General features: G+C 34.9%; 1 protein-coding gene across 2 annotated transcripts in view; it reads left to right on the top strand.

The window, feature by feature from the left end:
- The first annotated feature begins 5,253 nt into the window (after positions 1-5,253).
- LOC100366741 (scavenger receptor cysteine-rich domain-containing protein DMBT1-like) overlaps positions 5,254-21,709 on the top strand; it is a 54,726-nt gene continuing 38,270 nt past the window's right edge. For both annotated transcript variants that reach the window (XM_085507217.1, XM_085507216.1), the window contains exons 1-7: positions 5,254-5,718; positions 9,446-9,677; positions 14,081-14,265; positions 14,471-14,638; positions 15,229-15,644; positions 16,094-16,229; positions 17,587-17,724. In XM_085507217.1, coding sequence (XP_085363343.1) covers positions 5,628-5,718; positions 9,446-9,677; positions 14,081-14,265; positions 14,471-14,638; positions 15,229-15,644; positions 16,094-16,229; positions 17,587-17,724 — 1,366 coding nt within the window. In that variant the 5' untranslated portion in view covers positions 5,254-5,627. The remainder of the gene's footprint in view (positions 5,719-9,445; positions 9,678-14,080; positions 14,266-14,470; positions 14,639-15,228; positions 15,645-16,093; positions 16,230-17,586; positions 17,725-21,709) is intronic.

Genomic DNA, 21,709 nt, shown 5'->3' with positions numbered 1-21,709 from the left:
AAATACATGTGACCACAGTCACTCTCCTAGTAGAGTGACTGTGACAGATCCATATCTCAGGTGGGTCGAAATATTATTGGAATGGACGACAAATTAATTTATGAAAGTATATATGTTGATTTTTTTAAATGACAAAATAGGTTGATTGTAGATACGGTAAGATTTAATAAAGAATGTTGCCGTAGTTTAATGCATGATATGGTTAAAAGTAGACAAGGTGAGCATGCAAATAAATTGTTTATTACTTATAGAATGACGTGCATTTAAATATTATTACATTAACATGCATAATACATGAAATATGCAATGATATGCATAAATAAGATATAAGGTACTTTATAAGTAGCTACTGTAAAGGGTTAATTATTCACTGGATTTTAATTGTGCTTATTTCGCTGACTGGAAAATGCCCTAAATGAAAATACAGGGAATATGTAAAATTTAGCGTAGAACACATTAGCTAAATGATGAAACCGTGAATTTGAAACCCACTGAATATGTCTGAAATGCTAAATCAGTGAAATGTAAACCAATTTCTGCCAGCAACCTGTGAAGATAGACACTGGCAGTAAAAACGTATGAAAAAATATAGTATTGAAATAATGGTATATGTTGAGAAATTTTAGCATGTTATTTTTTCATAACAATTATGTCCAATGAATCCAATTATCTGATTGACCTGACACATGATTTGTTGATGATATATCATTGATTAAGTCCAGCAGTTAGATAACATTTTTATTAGAAGCGCCCAGGGAATTTACAGTGCACATAGTGCGGCCGTCTCCCAGCAAATGATTTAGCCCATGCATTGTCCGTGTCAAAATCGCGAAACTATCCGTTTTCACGCTATCTGGGAAGTTTGAATTACTGAACGAAGCACAGGACGACGAAGCTGAAATACCCAAGAACTAACACATGCCAAAAATTATATCTCAAAAGTAATTATTCGTGCTATATGTTGAGTTTAACTTGACTGGAAGTGCAAATTTGGTACTACTCTAAATAATAATCATTACAAGCTTAGTTAACAAACTGGCTTATTTGATTTTTTTTAAGTTAAATAAAGGACATCTGATACTACTAATAATAAAATACTTTATTAAACTTATATTCTCATTTGGAATCTAGATAAAAATACAATAAAAGTTTGAGCGAAACAAACCATAATTGAATAGACAAAAGAGAGACTTTAGGCAGCTGGTAAGTTTGTTTGCTAGTACGTTCACATCTAAAAAAAGATATTTTGGTGTATCATTCTCTAAGACGAGAAATTAATGTCGCCACCACCACCACCCCACGAAATGGGTACCAGGTCCCCCACAACCGAGCACCTACTAATCTAAGATTTTTCTGAGGTCCAAATTATGACCTAAATTCGTAAACATCTTTGATTGCCGGAAATGACTGTCACATTGATAAAGGTCAAGAATTAATCATGTCACCTGGGCGGTATATTGCGGTTTCAAAACGGCCTTGCATTCCAGAAGACAGGATCCCTTGTTATTGTGTCTTATACGGATGACCAGTTTACCTGAACTGAATCCCTTGTATCTAGCCGAACTATGTGGTTGGCCTGCTTATCAAGACAGAATCCTTTGTATTGTGAAAATAACCCACATTTTGCATGGTGTATGTACATCTGTGCAAAATGTTGGTCTTCCTACTAAACTATGGTAGCCACTGTCATCCAAATTGCTGCAGAAATCTGTGTTGAGATCAGCTTATGTGCAGGCATAAATGGTCAATATTATCAAGTAAAAATAGAATATTTTTTTTAAAGGTAGAAGCCTACTCATAAATAAAAAAAAACTGTTATGGCACACGTTTGTGAAGGGCGGGAAACATTATCTAAAGAATTTCGTGGCAGAAGGGAAAATTTACAGGAATATTTCGCAAGGCAGTGATGTGAAACATATCCCTCATCATAAGAGGTGGAGAGCGGGTAAAGAAATCAAATAAATCTCGAGGGGAGTTGAGGTATTCTCTAGCCAGAACAGCTTTCAATTTTCCTTCTTTACTCACAATTCTTTACTTCGTTGACTGTACCTTCTGCGATGATTGTAGAGAGGTCTACCTATCAATATACAATAAGATATTTTTCATGTGAAAATTCTGTTTTTATTTTCCTGCAAGTACGCAACCTTTTTATGATATACATATAGTTTGTTGGTGTTAGATTAGATTAGAATATCTTCTCCCCGGTGACTATTTATCCAGGTCTCAGCATGAGAATATACATACAGTATTCGTCCATGATTCATTGATGTCAAAAATATATTCACTATATTAAACAAGAATCTTTTCTAGCTTGTTAAAGGGGAACCGCTCAATCCCAGGGATTGCACCAAATAATCATGGGACACTATTCTTTATGTTGTTTACAAAGTTAATCTATCTTTTGTTATCCATTGTAATTTTAATCCAGAAAGTAAATTTGTTGTGAGATTAGGGCAACTGGAAGTGCCCCTTTAACAACACTCAAGATAAGAAATGGATAGTTGGAATTGACTGTTTCACCCGGGACACCTCTAGTTTTTTTATAGCTTGGCGATGATAATTAACAAATATATACATGTATGTAATAAATAGCATTTGTTTAATTATTTGGGTTTTCAGCCCTCAAATTACTGAACATGATCCCAATGGATTACGGTCAATGTTTGTTCTGTCTCGGCTTGAATGGCAGGCGTTAACACCGACACATCCACAGTCAACTGGCGCACGCGTGATAATAAAATAAATGCTATATTTACTATATGGGGGCGCCATCTTGAATGCGGCATAAAACTAAATAAGAGACACATACGCAAAATTGACAAATACACAAAGGGGTGTAATGTTATGTTTTATGTTAGGCTCAGAAATATTTTCGTTCACTCGGTCCATGCATTGAGCTCTTTATTTAATTCCATGACTTTTCCATGTTTTCTTTTTGGGAAAAACACCAATAATTATACAAACACATCGAGAACAACAATCAGGAAAGGAAACCCGGATTTCACGTCAATTTATTTTGCAATCAGACAATCATACCGTACTTGTGGCAGAACGTAACGTCACAATATTTTTTTAAATAAAATACTCCTTCTCAATAAAATCTAGGTCAAAGGGTCAGATTGCGTGCATATAATTATAGATAGTTAAACCTAAATATATTTGATTTCTTACGGCTATTCAACGTTTGAGGAAATCAGAATAGAACTTGAATAGGTACGTGTATACAATAGTGGCGACATGGCTATTGAGACTATTCGACTATGATTGGTATCGGTATGATACCACTGAATCTTAACGTCTATAGTCGTAGCTGGTCAGATACCGCAACAGCTATCCCATATATAGACATCATCATATCTTTAACCACCCTCCTAGTTCCATATAATATATTGGAATGTTTATACTGTGGAAGTGGTCGAAAGTCGCGGCATCGATCGCACAATTAAAAATTATGTTCCGTTTTTCAGGATACTGAGCTATCAGGTGGCAGAGATGTTCTTTCGCACTCCGTACTCGTGTAAACGTTAACATGTAACTGTTTGGTTCTGTAGGAATGTCATCGTTATCAATATACCACTATTTGAGACTTGTTTTTGCTTCCATGTAGTGTTCCATTCAATGTCATCACGCCTCTGCCTACGCTGATATCTAACCACTGTACTTGCAACAGTGAATGCGACGCGAAGTGAGGAATTGGAGAAAGATTTATTCGAGAGGTTGAGAGACAAGTCACGAGGCTCTGTCATGAATTTGTTTTTGCGTGTCTGTTGACCGACTTAATTAGCTGATTACGAGTGAATTGCTGTGTTATGTCTGTCATCGTTTAGGCCTATTTGAAGTTTTGGACGGAACTTGGCTCAGTGATTTGGAACTAATAACCGTCGCTATTCTGACTACTATTTCTGACAGTTAGTATTCATAATTATTAATGTAGTGAACGATTAATCAAAAGATATGACGTATTCAGTACTTAGTGTGATTGGCTTTATGATTGAAGGTTATGCCTTAGAGTCTTTTTACTGCATTGTAATTGGTCAAGGTTTTGAAATTGAATAAAGAGAGTTTGAGTTGGTCTTGGCGAATACTCCACAAAAGACGCAGTCTAAGTCCAGCCTAAGAGAGTCGTGGTCCAGTCCTGGAGAATAAGTTTTTCTATATTATTAAAAGGTGAACATTAATATAAAAAAGTGTCGGCCGATTTTTTTTCATTCATTTCGCCATAGTACAGCGCCCTCTGTTGACAATTTGATTAAACCTGCAAAAAATGGGTGCTGTAAAATATTTAGGAAAAAAACAAAAAAAAATCGCCTCATCGTCATATTTATAAAAACTGAACTACCACATAAATACTGTGAAACTTCCATATAAGGGATCAAAATAATGTAATGTAGCGATTATGGGTCCTTTCAGCTGATACCAACCACGCCTTGGGAAAATATGATAAAATGTTTCTCCATATCCTTCATACTAGCCCCCCCGTTATCTCATGGTCCTGCCCTTACATCAACAGCTGCATTGATCTGTTCGACCAGGTATGTCGATGTCAGGGCGGTAGATCAAAAGAAAGCTACTTGACGAGTTAAATCATCATGGTTACGTCATAAAAACCATAAATCAAGAACTCCCATTTCCCAATTCAAGACAGTAGTGGTACAAATGTTGGTAGAAAAACCCGAGTACATGTGCATTGGGGGGGGGGCTCCCCTGGAAAATTGTCAGGGATATACCCTTTTTCTCCGTCCAGAACGCTCCCGCTTTCCAAACCACAACAATCTGAAAATGAATATGTTTACAAACATTTCTGACAAATATATGTCTCTTCATGAGTACTTTTTGACACTAGTCATGTAAGGTATTGAACCAGTTTATATTAATAATAATAATAATATATCAATATATACAGCTATCTATATATCTACATACAGCTTTTCAATGGAAATAACCAGGGATGTACTATCTCGGCTTGTTGGGTATTTAGATGGTTACATCAGCAAATGTTTTTGTCTGAAATTAGATTCATAGAATTCTGTCATTTTGAATTCTGAAGGGGTAAATGTGAATAGAAGTGGTCTCACGGTGAATAGGTAAAAAAAATCCACACGTCACAATGAATACGCTGAAAACACAGTGCTGATCTGATCACAACGAGAAGTCGTGTAGTACTCGCATATTGCATCAGCCTTATTAACATAATACGCACAAATTAACATAACAAAGCACACGTTCCTGTTTCGCCCATGCTTGTGTACAAAACATACTTTTACTGACAACGAACCGGTGAACATATTTTTAACGTTCTGTCTAATGTACACTGGAGAAATGCGGATTTTCTCCTATTTTCTGACAGACTAGGTTTAATTACAGTAATATTGTTGGTATCGGTCACTGTCATACCGAAAACCGTGGGAAATACGCCGAAAACGTCGTACACGCTACCGGAATTTACCGTATATCATACAGTTGGCGGCAAGAAGAGCTACACATCCTGTAATTCCAAGTCAGAATATTGTATTTTATCACACATTCACCGTGTATATTCGACGAATGTGAAATCGTTTTTTTTAAAAAATAATTATTGTATTACTAGATACTATTTATTCGTATTTGTTGGTTGTTCATCTTGGACCATGATTTTGTTAAGAACCCTGGCAGTGCTTCGAGGTACATTTTTATTGGTGGTTATCGCCGAAAGGTGCACGATTTCTTCTAGTTTTAAGGGTAAGTAGTTGACACTCTCTATAAAGTATTGTGACTAGCTAGCTACATACGTGTTAGTATGTAAATATACTGTTTTCTTAAATTTTCACCTTGCAGTCTCAACTAAACATGTTGTTACTGGTTTTCCTTTCAAGGCGACATTTCTGATTTCAAACATTTGACTGTATTAAACAAGTATGGGAAAGACAATTTTATATTTATACCAACAGGGCGACAAAGTTGAAACAATGATTGCGTGAGCTGAAAGATGCGACTGTTTATAGTGAACTGTGTACAGGGCATATGGGTTTGTGCTTGTCACGTAACATTAACAGGGACTCTATATTTTGGTTATTTCTAATCCATTTACCATATTTAGTTTTCGGTATATTCCACACCACACGTATATCGAAGACACGCCGCTCAATAATTAACATATGTTATGTATGGGCGGTACTGAAACAACCTATAAGAAAACGATTTCATTCATTAATCCGTGAACACACCCACTTCTGTGTAGCTTTCACGTGCTCTTTTCGCGCTCACCACGTGAACACAAGTCAAGTGGTTTGAATTCATGTTCCAGGGCCACGATATACACACTACACAGTTTGCGTAAATCAGCATGTTTGGACGTCAGTAACCCATGAGGTCGACCCATGACATGGCGAATTCTGTGATGTAATGGTAATGATAAGTGCATCTTGTTTGTTCCCTAAATAGAATACAATAAAGATACTGAAACAATATATTACATTAAACCTTATAAAAATGATATCAAGAATATTGTTTTATAATTCAAATAAGGAATATTTTGCACAAGTTGTTTTATCTTCGAATCTTTCGTCGTTTGTGACAACATTTTTTGGTGCGACTGAACAAATTATCTTTTGTGAGAATATACTACTAGTATATTTATACTACGGCATGGGGTGCGTGGGCGTATGCAGTGATCAAATATGCGCTGCAGACAGTCTGTTTTTTTGTTTGAGGTTGGTGTTATACATCCACACACTGATGGTGTTCGTGGCTCGTAGATTTTGCATCTAAAATACCACCCTGTTTTATCATATTGATTCTCTGCTAATTTGAAATGTACATTGGTATAGTCAAGCATATGACTCCAAGATATCAACACGGAATCAAGTGCCACAAAAGACAATTAACTAATTAATTAATTATAATTGATAATTAATTATATTGGCAGTGCAATATTTATACTACCAAAATCTAGATATCACAAAATATTTTATACGGCACGGTGGAGATCGAAAACTGTTGAAAAATGTCTGCAATTTGCAATAGAAAGTTGGATGATGCAATCGAACGCACATGTGTTAAACCATCCAGGCACTACTAATTATTGTTATGAGTAAGACGTGCTGAGATGCAATATTATTAAAATCTAAAAAAAAATTCTATTTTTAAAATCACATGTTCTTTTATCCAGCGGCACATTATTATGTCTGCCTTTCTCAATTTTAAGGCCATCGTTGCTTGTCCTAAATTTTTAAATTAACCTTCTAAGACCATGGTTCTGCACATTAATTAAGTAATTTTCAAATTTGAAATTTTGTTTTAAAGAGTCTGTATGTTCTTGGTTTGTTTTTATTTCATGTAGTTACCCAGAGACGTGAGATACGTATTAATTAATACGGCGCTCCCGGCTTAGTGGTGGTTGTTCTCCTTGTATGTACTATAGGGGAAGTTTTTTTACGTAGTCGATTGGCCTTTCACGTGACAGCTGCACTTTTTTGACGGTGGCAAGACCAGATTATGTATACAAGAGCTCTCTCTCTCTCTGGATTCCTCCCTTATCACATCCCTCTCATGGTTTGATTTATAGATGCATTCGAGGCCACTGACTGCAAAACGCCTTACTATTTTAACTAACGGAACACGTTAATCGTGGTAATTACGTCACTACGTTACGTCAGTTCGAAACGGAACTAAAAACTGCAATAAGCCGCGTGGGCCGGAAATCCTGACTCAAAAGGATTCACTTGAGTGCACAGCACGATCTGTGTTGTTTAAACCATTCAACTGATTTAATTGCTTTCTTAGTATTTCTTTTGATTCCGGCGAACCGCTGCTTATTGATATCCCATACTTCCATTGCAACCTCCGATATTGCCGATTCAATAGCCTAGAATATTGGTACGGCGATAACTGTGAGGTACAGTAATACGAATTAAGTAAAAAATACGATCCGAAAAGATTACGTGTACAAATCTAAACCTACATTCTTCTGTTCTTCATTAGTTTAGTAGTACGAGAATCCGTATATAGATTCTCATTTCAGATACAGTCTGTGGACATCAGTTCCGTTCGTTATTGTTGTATGGGACCCCGGGTCATATTTGTATTATTACTGAATATTGTATTCATGTCTGGGAATGAAGAGAGCGGGACACCCGGCCATAATCGTCATTTTGTGCGACTCTTTTGAAAATGTGCCCACTGTACTCGTCATTCGTCTGTGCATTGTACCTCAGACTAGTAATACAAGTCTGAGATTGTACGCATCCCCCAGGCTGTTTCCGATAAATTATATTACCCACCAAGTGGGGTCCGTTTTCTGTGCCGTGGATTCTGGGAAAAGATCTACTTGTTCAATTTGATAGCGGTCTACATTCACCATTCACAAGCTTAAAAAAATCGCTACTTTTGTATCGTACAAAATAAACAACAAAAATTAAAGTAAAGATGTATTGCAAAAAGGAGGAAAGAATAGGGTTCACTGACAATGTATCATCATCATCGCACACGATCTCTAACTGTTTCTTTTGACCTTTACATGTATATTATATTTTACTGATATTCACAGAACAAAATATAAAAAAGCGGTGTGATCACATATTTATTTTTTGTATACGAGCAAACATACACATACGATAATCTGAAAAATTGAAGAATTAAAGTCTCTGCTATGTTTTTGTTGATTTAGATAGTAAAATCATAATTTAATTGGCAAAGCCCATACGGGAGGTAATGCCGTACTGATATATGTCTGAACGTAATTTGCATACTAATTAACTGTTTTCATCTAGTTTATTCTGTATCATAACAACGGTTTTCTCCAATGGGTTGAAACTTGGTATATGCTTAAAACTTGTATGGTTGATTCGCTGATAAATATTTTCTGATTAATCTGTTCAGTTTGATTAGCTAGTTTACATACTAATTAACTGTTTATATAATATTTTGTTTGTATCGTAACATTTTGCTCAACTAAGTATTTGCGTACTGTAAATATTTGAAATTACTCTGCGCATATTAATTATGCTAATTTGCTTACTAATTACTAGTAAATGTTTTCAGCTTGTTTATTGTGTATCATAGCAATAGTTCGCTAAAATGGTTTGAAACATTGTACCTGCTTACTGTTTTGTTTCAAATTTATGTATACATATAATACAGCTAATTTGCATACTAATTACCTATCTTTGTTTGTATAATATTAAATAATTACCAGGGCATAAGATTATTCACTACCATAATCTGTATATTATATATATATATAAGATAAGATAAGATAAGATAATTCTTTATTACAACCTTATAGAATGAATTACATATCTATTTTGGTTTATGAAATGCAATAAAGGTGTTAAAATAAACATAACAAGTTAGATATCTTATATCTACTACAATACAGATACATGGAATAATGTAAATTATATATATATATATACTACTATAAACTATGTTTTGCTTGTATATATGATATAATTTCCTATTTTGTTAGTGGACCTTCACGAACGAAGTATTACAGAAGAAAATATTGACGGAGTCTATAGTTGTAAAGCGTCAGAGAAGTATGCGTTTGCAAGTCAATGCGTCGACTATTGTCCCGTTGGAACTCATACTGATGATGAACACGGTGTATGTATTCAGTGCGACGAGAGCTGCAAAACATGCCAAGATGACGCCACGATATGTACGAGTTGTCACGAACCATATTATCTACTTGGAAACAGGTGAGCATTTCCTGGTGACGTCGTGCACCACCTATATTGTCGCCGAATCTCGTATCATCGGCCCCTGGAAGTTAATACAGGGAAATGTGTTACTTGTTACAACTAATTAATTCTATACCACAGACCCAGTGTCATACTAGATAGAGGGACTGTCGCTATATTAAATAAACCATTGTCAGTAAATTGTGATGCTTTCAACTTTGGTATACCCGATAATATACGACAGCATATGTTGATGTGTTCAGTAAATATTGTATTTAACAGTGACGGGTACACAGAGGTATGCTTTAATTGTGAATATCTCTTGGCAGGTATAAATGTGCAAGCAGAATCCGGATAACACGTCTGTACCACATCCGGTAGACCCAAGAATGTTTACCCATTCAAAAAACCTGTATACCGAAGGACACGAATAACAATTGTATTCAACTTCTTAGTGGTATGTGTGTACTACACATGTACAGACTGTGTCCATACATGTTTTGCTGGCTTCCTATGTTCACTTAACTGAAATATTTCCCAATTGAAGCGACACAGACGTTTTGCAGCACATTAGAATTTCGTGTTGACACATAATGAATTTCACACGCGTTGTGTACGTAACGTGGGACCCATATCGATCACGACCCCTTGTGTACGTCACACAAATGTGGGACAAAACTCGAACGAAAAGTCCTCGTGACAATATCTTCCCCGAGTTTCATGCCTCACATAGTATATAAACATCGGAGAAGATGACAGTCACATCTATTATAATATCATTTTTAATATATCGCACCTTTTACGATACATGATTTTATATATAAATACAACAAACATCACAATTGCGTGAAATTAGTCAGATCGTAACGTGTCCCAGTTGAAGGTAGATGTTGTGTTAACGACGCACATTTGTGTTAGGCTAGTTTATAGGGGGCATAGCTCTTCTGTGTTGATAAAAATCCTAGTCTCAATAACAAATTTGATGACACTAACTAAAGAAACACCACAAAGACTATTAGCCGACACAAAAAGAGCAACGGATCCACAGCTAAATCAAACTGTTTCACTCGTTAAAACACGGTATATCTCTTTCTGGAGGATGTAGTGGCCCTAAAAAGTACCGTTTTGTACAGTTTCTGAGCTAAACGAACAGATATCCCGCTGCACTGAAGAATGATCTAGTGTCAGCTGGTGTAATTTGCTCAACGGCAGAGTATATAGAATACGGAAAATCTTCCGTCGAAGCTGATTAAAGACAACGGTGGTCGCTCTAAACACCTTTATTTTGTTAAAACAAAATTCCCCGGACTATTTCACACACACAAATACTTTTCACAACAATGATGAATGTACACGCTCAACGCGTGTTCAGAGAAACTTCCACTTCCTGAACTCAAATGGGTGTCAGACTGGGTTGCCAGACCGGGGTGCCAGGCAGCTCCAGCTTATTACAGGATTTAGTTATCGGTATATTGAAAATTGTCGAACCGTTACCATCCAAATCTTGTTTTTATACGAACGTGTTACATTCCGGGTTTGTTCGGCACAAATGTGATCACAGTTACCACTCCTTTTTGTCGCTGATTGTTTTTAAAATGTAGCCAGTTTGTTGTGACAGTTATACCGGCCAACAAGCAATCGACGGCACCAGGTGCCTGGCAGGACAAACGCACAATCAATCAAACGGACCGACCGTTCCAAACTAATTTCGAGCAATTATGCGGTTCGTTGTATGATGAATCGGATCTTTTACCATAGATCGCTATAATTCAGGCGTCGCGTGTATACGCTTAATGATTTAATGTTAACCAAACTCGTAACAAAGTACAAATGGAAAAGGAGCCTCGAGTAATTCGAGATTCGAGATCTCTGAAATTTTCGTGGGACGGTTTTGTCCTATTTGTCACTTGTCTTTTTGTCCGGGAAGTTTTTGGTTTGGAATGTCGTCCTGTTTCTATTTTTAAATTGTGGTTGCTTAGTCGAAATTTACATAATGTTTGTCTTAGTTCAACGTTTTTCAGTGATATCAAATAGTTTTCTAATTCAAATTTATTTTAAAATTTTCTGTATGTTCTCAATTTATTACTCTCTCGATCATTATTCAATTCTTCTTTCCAGTACTGTTTAAAAAGAATGTGGTTTAGTCTACCACAGTCTTTACTACAGTACAGTATGTTATTATATTGATGACGACAACATAAGGTTGAGATATAAAAAATACAAATTTCATTCTCACCATACATTATTATTCTTTCACAATTAATTAATTCGATTAATTGCTATATTTTTGATGTCCCACTTTCCAGAGTTTCAAGAGTGCAGTGCCTGGGTATTTTAACAAAATCAAATTTAACTTACTTGGTATATTTTAGTGTTTTTAAGAAAGCTTTGAAAATGCCAGGGATTGTCAAACGTATTTATTTTTTTACCATTTTTAATCAGGGGCTCGCCGATAGAAGTACACACAGAGGAATAAATCAATAAGGAGCAGCAATACGCAAGTGTGAAAGCAGAAATAAACATTTCAATTATGTAATTGTAATAGCTATGTTGAACTGTATAGAATCGCTGGCATAGGGAGCACTTTGAATCTGTTGAAAGAGTTCATCTCAGATTCGTCAAATTATCTGTCACAGAGCTGGTACTCAGTATGAACTTGAAAACTATAAATATAATATCTGACGTCTTTATATAAGAGACGTAAATACATTGTTGTTTTTATACAAATTATCTGTCACAGAGCTGGTACTCAGTATGAACTTGAAAACTATAAACATAATATCTGACGTCTTTATATCAGAGACGTAAATACATTGATGTTTTTATACAAATTATCTGTCACAGAGCTGGTACTCAGTATGAACTTGAAAACTATAAACATATCTGACGTCTTTATATCATAGACGTAAATACATTGATGTTTTTATACAAATTATCTGTCACAGAGCTGGTACTCAGTATGAACTTGAAAACTATAAACATATATATCTGCCGTCTTTATATCAGAGACGTAAATACATTGATGTTTTTATACAAATTATCTGTCACAGAGCTGGTACTCAGTATGAACTTGAAAACTATAAACATATCTGCCGTCTTTATATCAGAGACGTAAATACATTGATGTCTTTATATCAGAGACGTAGATACATTGATGTCTTTATATCAGAGACGTAGATACATTGATGTCTTTATATCAGACGTAAATACATTGATGTTTTTATACAAGTTGTTCATGATGATGCACATGATATTTTATCTCAAGTTTTTTTTAACGCACCTGTCAGAATTCTTCGTCTTTTTCAGACCTTGTGTCAGTTTAATTATTTTACATGTAAATGGAAGTCTATAAATTAGCCCAGGCTCAGTCGTAGGATATACAAACATTATATGACAATGTCATAATTGTATGTGTAGTAACTAAGTGTTTACGCTGGAGAGAAAAAAATATGCTATGCCATCATGAGTCAGCTGTTTTCTTGATATTGATGTCCTCTTCTTTTCAATGGGAATTGCGCTGGAAACTGTGCTACACGCTCGTAGCTTTGTGCCACAAGCATTGTTGAGTAAAAACGCAATGTCACTGTGAATATAGCGTCTTTAACATGCGTACATGAAAACGTATTCAGACTATACTTTATGAATGATTTACTAGTATTTTAGAATACGTTACAATATGAATAAGGCCTAACAAAAATTATTGGTTCCGGTCAGGTGTGACTGGTATAAAAGAAGGTGTGACATCGACATGCACAAATACCTGGGCAGACGTATTTCACATTAGTACAATTATTGTCAAGGGGGTCTCTGACGCAGGTTTTTGGTTCAATATTCTATATCTACTATCCCATTAAATGTATTCCATAATATATATATATACTTTTATCAACTATCAAAAAGGCGATGATGAGAAAGTTTCTTTTTTCTCTTAATCTAATACTTCACGAAATGAACAACATCGGTGAGTCTTTCCACAGTCCCTCTAATAAAGTTGCCTCTTAGTATATTATATAATGTAATAATAATAATAATAATAATAATAATAATAATAATAATAATAATAAACTTTATTGAAGTCGTATCCTAAAAATGGACATGTATTTGTTCCACTACAATACGATGTATATGAGCAAATAACCTGATTAAAAGATCGTCATGTCAGCAGCTCGCCATAATGCGAGAGTAAATACATGTTACATTAAATCTATTTAGAAAGATGCGTTTGCACACAGTCCCTCGTGCGATATAGGGACAGTTGTATGTCACCTACAGTTGTGTATTAACACCTTCGACAGCGAAGTGTGTTACCCTTGGTCATGTAAGTTACTTATTCAATGTATATTTCACTACAGAATAGTATAGAATATATAATTCTTCACTAATACCGTGAATATAATGTGACATTTCTTTTTTTGGCACAGATGCGTGTTGGACTGTGCACCCAAACTGAACCGCGGTCCTCCTCGTAGCCGGCTTAGACTCCGTGGTGGCAGCACGTCATTTGAAGGACGTTTGGAAATTCTACATGAAAATACATGGGGTACAATCTGTGACGATGAATGGGATATCGTCGACGCCGATGTCGTCTGTCGCGAACTCCAAATGGGTAATAATTGTTTATTTTATATTATTCAAAGCTTTGTCACAAATATGTTGTTTTTTCGTGGTGTATAATTATTAGGAAACCAAATTTCAGCAAATTTGACTATATATTTATTTATTGATTTGCAATTGACAAATATGTCTGACAATAAATATCCATAGAGGCGGGCACATACAAACTGCTGACAAAACAATATTTATTTTCTTAGGCTATGCATTGGACGCACTAACTATGTCATCAGGAGCATTCAGCGAAGGATCTAACCGAATGCCTGTACATCTAGATAATGTCAACTGCGATGGCACAGAAGCAAAATTAGAATTCTGTTCCCATGATCACTGGGGGCAACACAATTGTGGACATTTCGAAGATGCAGGTACAGTATATAATTTGTACTAGGACAGAAAATGAATGTTATCTTACTCCAGCTTGTTCATTTCGTATTTGTAGGATACTAAGGATATGGGTTTTGTATACCGGGGGGGGGGGGTGATTATTTTATTTTTGCCAACACCAGTATGATTTTGCAATATTCTGTGTGATAAAATTGTTCGCACACAGTCTTGAAGGCCGGTGACAAATAAAAAATAACCATAGTAACTAAGTAAATATAAACTTGTAGTTACATTTTGGGACGTATTTACTTTAATTAATTTGTCTGTGGTCAATTAATTTAAATGTGAATAGCATGTAGACGTTTTTTTAAAAAATGATAAACATATATTCGAAGATTCGTCAAGTGGATTTGCAGAATGTGAAAACTGGCACACTGAACGTCATGCCGCCATCTGAAATTGTTGCGCAATTAAACACTTTCGAAACAATATGTTGTAATAATCTTATTGTTATAAGTTGTATGTTTCATTGTAATCCCTTGGCATTATGTTTTGAGAGAAGGTGATGGCCATGGGCAATATTTTACTATATTAAGTGTTACAATACACTGTTTTTGTTTTACATTTCTAGGAGTTCGGTGTTCTGGACCCGATTTAACCCGTCTGTGTGTGGATACGTGTGGCGACGGGTTTTATCACAGACCAGAAACTCATATGTGTGGGTTGTGTTCAGAGATATGTCTAACATGCTACCGCCAGTCCGATAACTGTCTTACTTGTGATGAACCACGCTTTCTTCTTTCATCATCGTGTGTATTAGAGTGCGGTCATGGATATTTTGGAAACACAGTCACACGAAAATGCGAGCCATGTCACGATAGCTGTCGCAACTGCAAAGACGGTGTTCTGAATAATCACTGTACAAGCTGTTACGATCACCAGTATCTTCGTGGAAATCAGTGCGTAGATTCATGTGACAACCAACTTTCCAAAAATAAAGCGGTTCGTCTTGTGGCTGGACCCACTGAATTCGAAGGACGTGTTGAGGTATTTATTTCCTACTTTTATAGTTTTAGAGACGCTTACAATGTCACTATGAAAGTTTCGTTTGAAGTGAAGTGTTCTGGGTAAATTAAAACATGGCGGACGTTTTGAAATGTACGATTGCAAAAAGTGATCCCCGAAGCATAGGTGATTCAATCTTGTACGACATTATTCTTTGTATGGTGAATGGGTGAGCGAGTGTGTTGTCATTTGACCTACTGAGTTGTACATTAAATGTAGAGATTGTAACATGCATTGGAACCCCAGGGAGCTGACGATTTGGTTGTAAATTAGACTACATATATTATTTTATTTATTTGTCTTATTCCTGGGCTCCCTGTGGTTCGATCGAACAGATCGCAGTGGCTGTTGATTTGGACAGGGCCAGTGATTTGGACGATTTGGTTTTAAATTAGACAACATATATTATTTTATTTATTTGTCTTATACAGGTATATATTAATGGTGAATGGGGGACAGTATGTGATGATGGTTGGGATATACATGATGCTAATGTTGTATGTCGTTCTCTGGGTTATGGAAAAGCACTGGCAGCCGTCAGATCACCGGCTTATGGTCCTGGAACAGGTACAGTTTGCATTAGACAAAGTGTTGTAAATTGTATGTATAAGAATGTACATGTATATACAATATGTGTAAATAAATCTGAACAAAAAAATGAACCATTTTATTTATTTATTTATTTATTTATTTATTTATTTATTTCCACACTTAGGGAAATGGCAATGTAATTCTTGCTATTAAAGCTGGACAGTCACATACAGATATCATAATGAAAAATTCAATTTATCTAATTGGCATTTCTTCCAGCTTAATATCAATGACTCTGTAAAACATTGAATTGTTGCCGCTATGATAAGAAGAAATATAAACTATAAGTAAAATGCCAATATTAATGTGGCACACAACCATCTAGAAATGTCCTGAGTGGTAATCATTTCCCTTTGTACACCGTTTTGATTGGTTACAAGTTTGGGTGCCCTTTAATTTATTCAAGGACCATCCAGCATATATTGCTAATGCATAAATTATTCACTGGATTTTAATTTTGCTATTTCGCTGATTTCCCTGAAAAATTGGTGGAATATGTGAATATGATCAAAACATAATGGTGAAATTAAATGTCAGTGAAAATGTATGGTTTTGTTGTATTACCTTTTCAAGCATGTAGTCAGTTTTGCTTGGAAACCTCAATTCATAAAACTCAAACCAGTTGTGTTTGAACAAACATTTAACAAGCACCAACGTGTTAATACAAGTCATATGGTCATTTTAAATATTCTTCCTCCATTGATGAAGATATCTATTCAAATCGTGTTTTGCCCAGCAAGATGGAACTGTTTTTTTGTTCAGTTTATCAGCAGCTGATTTTTTACGCAGGAAGTGGTCGGCTTGCCATTTGAATACCATGGTCAAATTGTTCATCTGTTTTAAAATAGATAAAATAAATAATTTTTGGGTTTTTTTTTCATAAATAAAACAACTGTCATTACCTATGGGTAAATTATGTTAATTTGGTTTAAAATTAACAAGACATTTTTAGAAAAATACATTAAAAAGTGCCAAAATGACTAACATCTGGTGTGAAAAATTTAAGGTTCAATTAACAAGTACCGGTATAAAATATCTTATCAAGAGAAATGAAAACACTTATTCTATCATTATGATTTTTACCGTTTTGATATTCATTTAAATTATTTAATTTAAACTTTAAATTAATTAAGTGATTATGACATTTTTAAGTTGTTGTTGTTGAGCAGCCAACTTGAGTTATAGTATTTTATACATCTCATTTTATCATCTGACTTTGGTGCTTTCAGTTGTTTGGACTGTATGACAAAGAAAAAACATGATTCTACTTTTTACTTTGTACATTTTGTTGATGACTTATTTAAATTGTACTTTGCTACAATGATTATTACAGGTAATATATTGATGGATGAAGTGGATTGTGCTGGAGATGAAGCAGAATTAATCAATTGTCGTCAACATGCGTGGGGAGAAAACGATTGTGGACATAATGAAGATGCTGGAGTACGCTGCTCTTCTACAGAATCTACAGGTAAAAAAAACAGATATCATTAAATTCTACATATAACTACGGTAATTTCTTGCGTACTCTAAAAAATTCATATTTATTAAATTCAAATAATAAGTTAAATAGTTTTCTACATCATATGCACACAAGCTTTTCAAATTGTGCAATTACCGGTATTGCTAATTATCATTCATACCTTTAGGTCAATTAAAAAATATATTTACATATATCGTACTGTTGAATACTTTCTTTTCGCTTGGAATTAATTCAGTGAAAAAAATATTCAGCAAAAATACCTTTTTCCTATACTTTACATTCAACTTGTCAAAAATCAATGAAAATAACTTCCATACAAAACACCCAAAAAGTCTATTCAGCAAAAATTGAATCCATCTAAGTATAGATCATATAAAAATATCTGCTTACAACTGGTCATTTTGTGCACTTTTCGACACTGCTTATCAGCCACCTCAAGTGCCAAATCTACCTAATATTACATGCAAGAACGAAAAAAATCTGTCGAGATTTCACGTTTTCCCTGTAAAAAGGGTGTTGCTGTTCCTTTCTGGACTCCCTTCCTGTGTATACTACCGGTACCAACTCCTACCATGTCCTTACTTGGTGACGCATGTCAAGCTATAATCAGGCAACAGTACTCATTTTGCCTAATCTCCAACTTTTATCAACCGCCTAATTTCTGACCGGAAAATGATCATATTTTTATCCCTTTCTTTTCTCGCTCGCTTATTAAAAACACTGAAAACTTGTCCAAACACTGATCACTGCCACATGAGTTGTCGAAATGGTTGTTTTAACACTAAAGTATCTTTCGCGAATGCACCTTAACTATGACCTCTTGTTACGTGAATGATCCACAACAAGCTGATAGAGTGGACTGTGTTCCGTTTGAATCCAGGGCTGCTACTTCGTTTCAACAATATGATTACAGCCATGTATTTACAATGCGAGCGAGCAGACAGACAATATTTCAGACAATGATGATTGGAAGTTTTCAAGTGCTCATCATAACTCTCCTACAGCCCTTTGAACATAACCCGGAGTAAATCATGGCTCAAATTGATAGGGAGTAAAACATAGAATTGGAAGAGCTGTCCATGCATTGACCAATCACAAAAGAGCTCACAAACACTGATGAATATTTTTGCTGTACTTAAAGGGGCACCTTCCAGTTAAGATTAATTTCACAACAAATTTACTTTCTGGATTAAAATAACAATGGATAACAAAAGATAGATTAACATTGTAAACAACATAAACAATAGTGTCCCATGATTCTTTGGTGCAATCCATGGGATTGAGCGGTTCCCCTTTAACAAAGAGGTTTGGTACTAAAAACAATGGAACATTTATAGGATTAAAGTTGGATTTAGATCATGTTATCCCGCTTGGAAGTGTTGTAAGCAGAAATTTTCATATGTTTGTGCTATTAGAAGCACATCTCTAGTGAAGGAGCCTGGTACCTGCAAATTGCACTGTAGTAGGAGTACTTCAAATTCATCCGCACATTTATTTTTGCATTATAAGTTTAGCGTGTATATAACACACAATATGTTTCTTCAAACTTTTATGAATCACAATAGCTAATTACATTGGGATGTTAATAATAATAAAGATAATTTATTGCATCCTTAGAAATACAGTGTTTCCATCAGTTTATAGCAACAAAAGTAAGATATTAAAAAACAAAATAACAAAATAACTATAGCAAATAATAAATGATAGATTTTAGTGTTTTTGTTAAGTATCTTTCTCGTTTCTCATTAAGAACGAGCTGTGTATAAATTCTCCAACAAGTTTGATTACATTTGTGTTAGAATTTTTCATTAAGTATGTAAATTTCTGTTGGTCAGTTTTTGTTTCATCAGGAAACTGTATATTTGAGAATATATCCATTCGCAGTGTGTGATATTTTGGGCATTTGATGAGGAGATGCATTTCATCTTCTATGTCTGCTAAAGTACATTGTTTACAAATCCTGTTTTCCAAAGAAATTTTAGGTTGGGTATGTCTACCCTTTTCTATTGCTAGGCTGTGATTACTTGTTCGGAATCTAGAGACAGAAATTCTATGTTTTAGATTCAGTATAATTAAGTAACTTTCAAAGTTGTAGTTTGTTTTGAATTGAGTATATGTTCTCAACTTAGGTTTATCCATAATTGTCTCCTTCCAGAATTCAATATATTTTTGTTTAATATTGTTTCCTATTCTCTTTATATTTTGTTTTGTTGCATTCAATTTGTCATTGATATTCTTTATATCTAATGTGTTATCTTCCTTATTTAACTCTTTGTAAATTGACATAATCCATGGGAGTTTGCAGTTTATCTGTTCATGGTATGCCTGTTTTGTTAAATTACATTCTGGAAGTTCTTTGATCCGTGCCAAATACTTTATAAGATTTATTTTGATGTCTACTAGTAATGGTAGTTCACCTATTTCTGCTCTACAAGCTAGATTTGATGAAAATTTATTCAATCCAAGCATTCTTTTACTAAATTTCAGATGGGTTTTCTCGATTGGTGTAATGTCCCATTTATTATTTTCTTGAATTTCGAAGCCCCATACATCTGATCCATATAATAGTATTGGTCTTATACATGTTTTGAATAGGTGTAACATTGTTTTGCAGTCAGTTTCTTTTGGCACAGAAGTCATCATTGCATATAAAGCTCTTGTGGCTTTGTCTGCCAAATTATTTCTTGTGTCGCTGAATTTACCATTCGACTGTAATGATACCCCAAGGTAGTTGTATGAAAATACACAACTAATATTTTGACCTTGATATGTAAATTTTTCAGTATTTCTCAAGTATCCTCTTTTAAATATTACAATTTTACTTTTTGACATATTCACTTGGAGTTTCCAATTTTGGCAATATTTCTCCAAATTATTGATTGATCTCTGTAGACCTTTATTTGTTTCTGATATTAAAACTAGATCATCTGCATAAAACAGTGAGCTAATTTTGATGTTATTAAGTTGAACTTGATCTTTGTCATTGTTTTGTATTGGACTATTTAAGTCATTGACGTATAGATTGAAAAGCATTGGACTCATAACACATCCCTGTCTTACACCTGTGATAGTTTCAAATATCGGAGATATCTTATCACCAAAACGAATACACAAATGTATATATGAAACATTAAACAAACAAACAAACAAGCACTGCTATGTTTTTGCATAAAGTTTGTCTTTGGAGAGGCTTAGATGAAGAATGTATTTGATTATTTATTGTTTCTTGTCAGATGCACTTGAACTTTAGTTTATTTGTAAACAGTAATGTTTGACAACGGATTGTCTTTTGATTATTTCACCATCCTTTACATATGTGGGTAATCTGATAATCAGACTGATTGCTGTTTTAGTGAATGTATTGCACAATTTTACTCAAAGACCGACCATTTTTGGGGATACATCGGTGCTCAATATGAAAGTTACATACCTTTTCTTATTTTCAATATAAGTATACTGGGGTTATATAATCCTCGCCCTATCATTCAACCTTCTGTTTATGCCACATAATATTCACAAAATATAATTTAATTATCCGGGAAAGTATTGTTAGCTGGAGTTATTTATAGGTCAAAATTTTGACCATTCTCACGTCTTTCTCACGTACGTGAGTTGGGCCGGAAATTAGCCATTGTCACGTAATTACTTTTTCGTGCGGGAGTTTGACAGTTTCCGGTCAGTTCTCACGTGCGTGAGAATGGCTATTTTTTAGTGTGTTCTCATGTGAAAAAGAAACATTGCGTCCCAATCTCACGTGCGTGAGAATGATTGTTTTTTAGTGCGTTCTCACGTGAAAAAGAAAAATGCGTGAGATCCCTTATAGGGTTTTGCGTCCCAATCCCACGTGCGTGAGAAAGACTGTTTTTAAGTGCGTTCTCACGTGAAAAGAAACATTGCATTTTGAGTCCGATCTCACGTCCGTGAGAATGATTGTTTTTTAGTGCGTTCTCACGTGAAAATCGAGAATGCGTTA

The sequence above is a fragment of the Saccoglossus kowalevskii genome, chromosome 13 (genome assembly GCF_978046115.1).
Source record: "Saccoglossus kowalevskii chromosome 13, keSacKowa6.1, whole genome shotgun sequence".
NCBI classification, from domain to species: Eukaryota; Metazoa; Hemichordata; class Enteropneusta; family Harrimaniidae; genus Saccoglossus; species Saccoglossus kowalevskii.
This window is presented reverse-complemented; position numbering and strand designations above follow the sequence as displayed.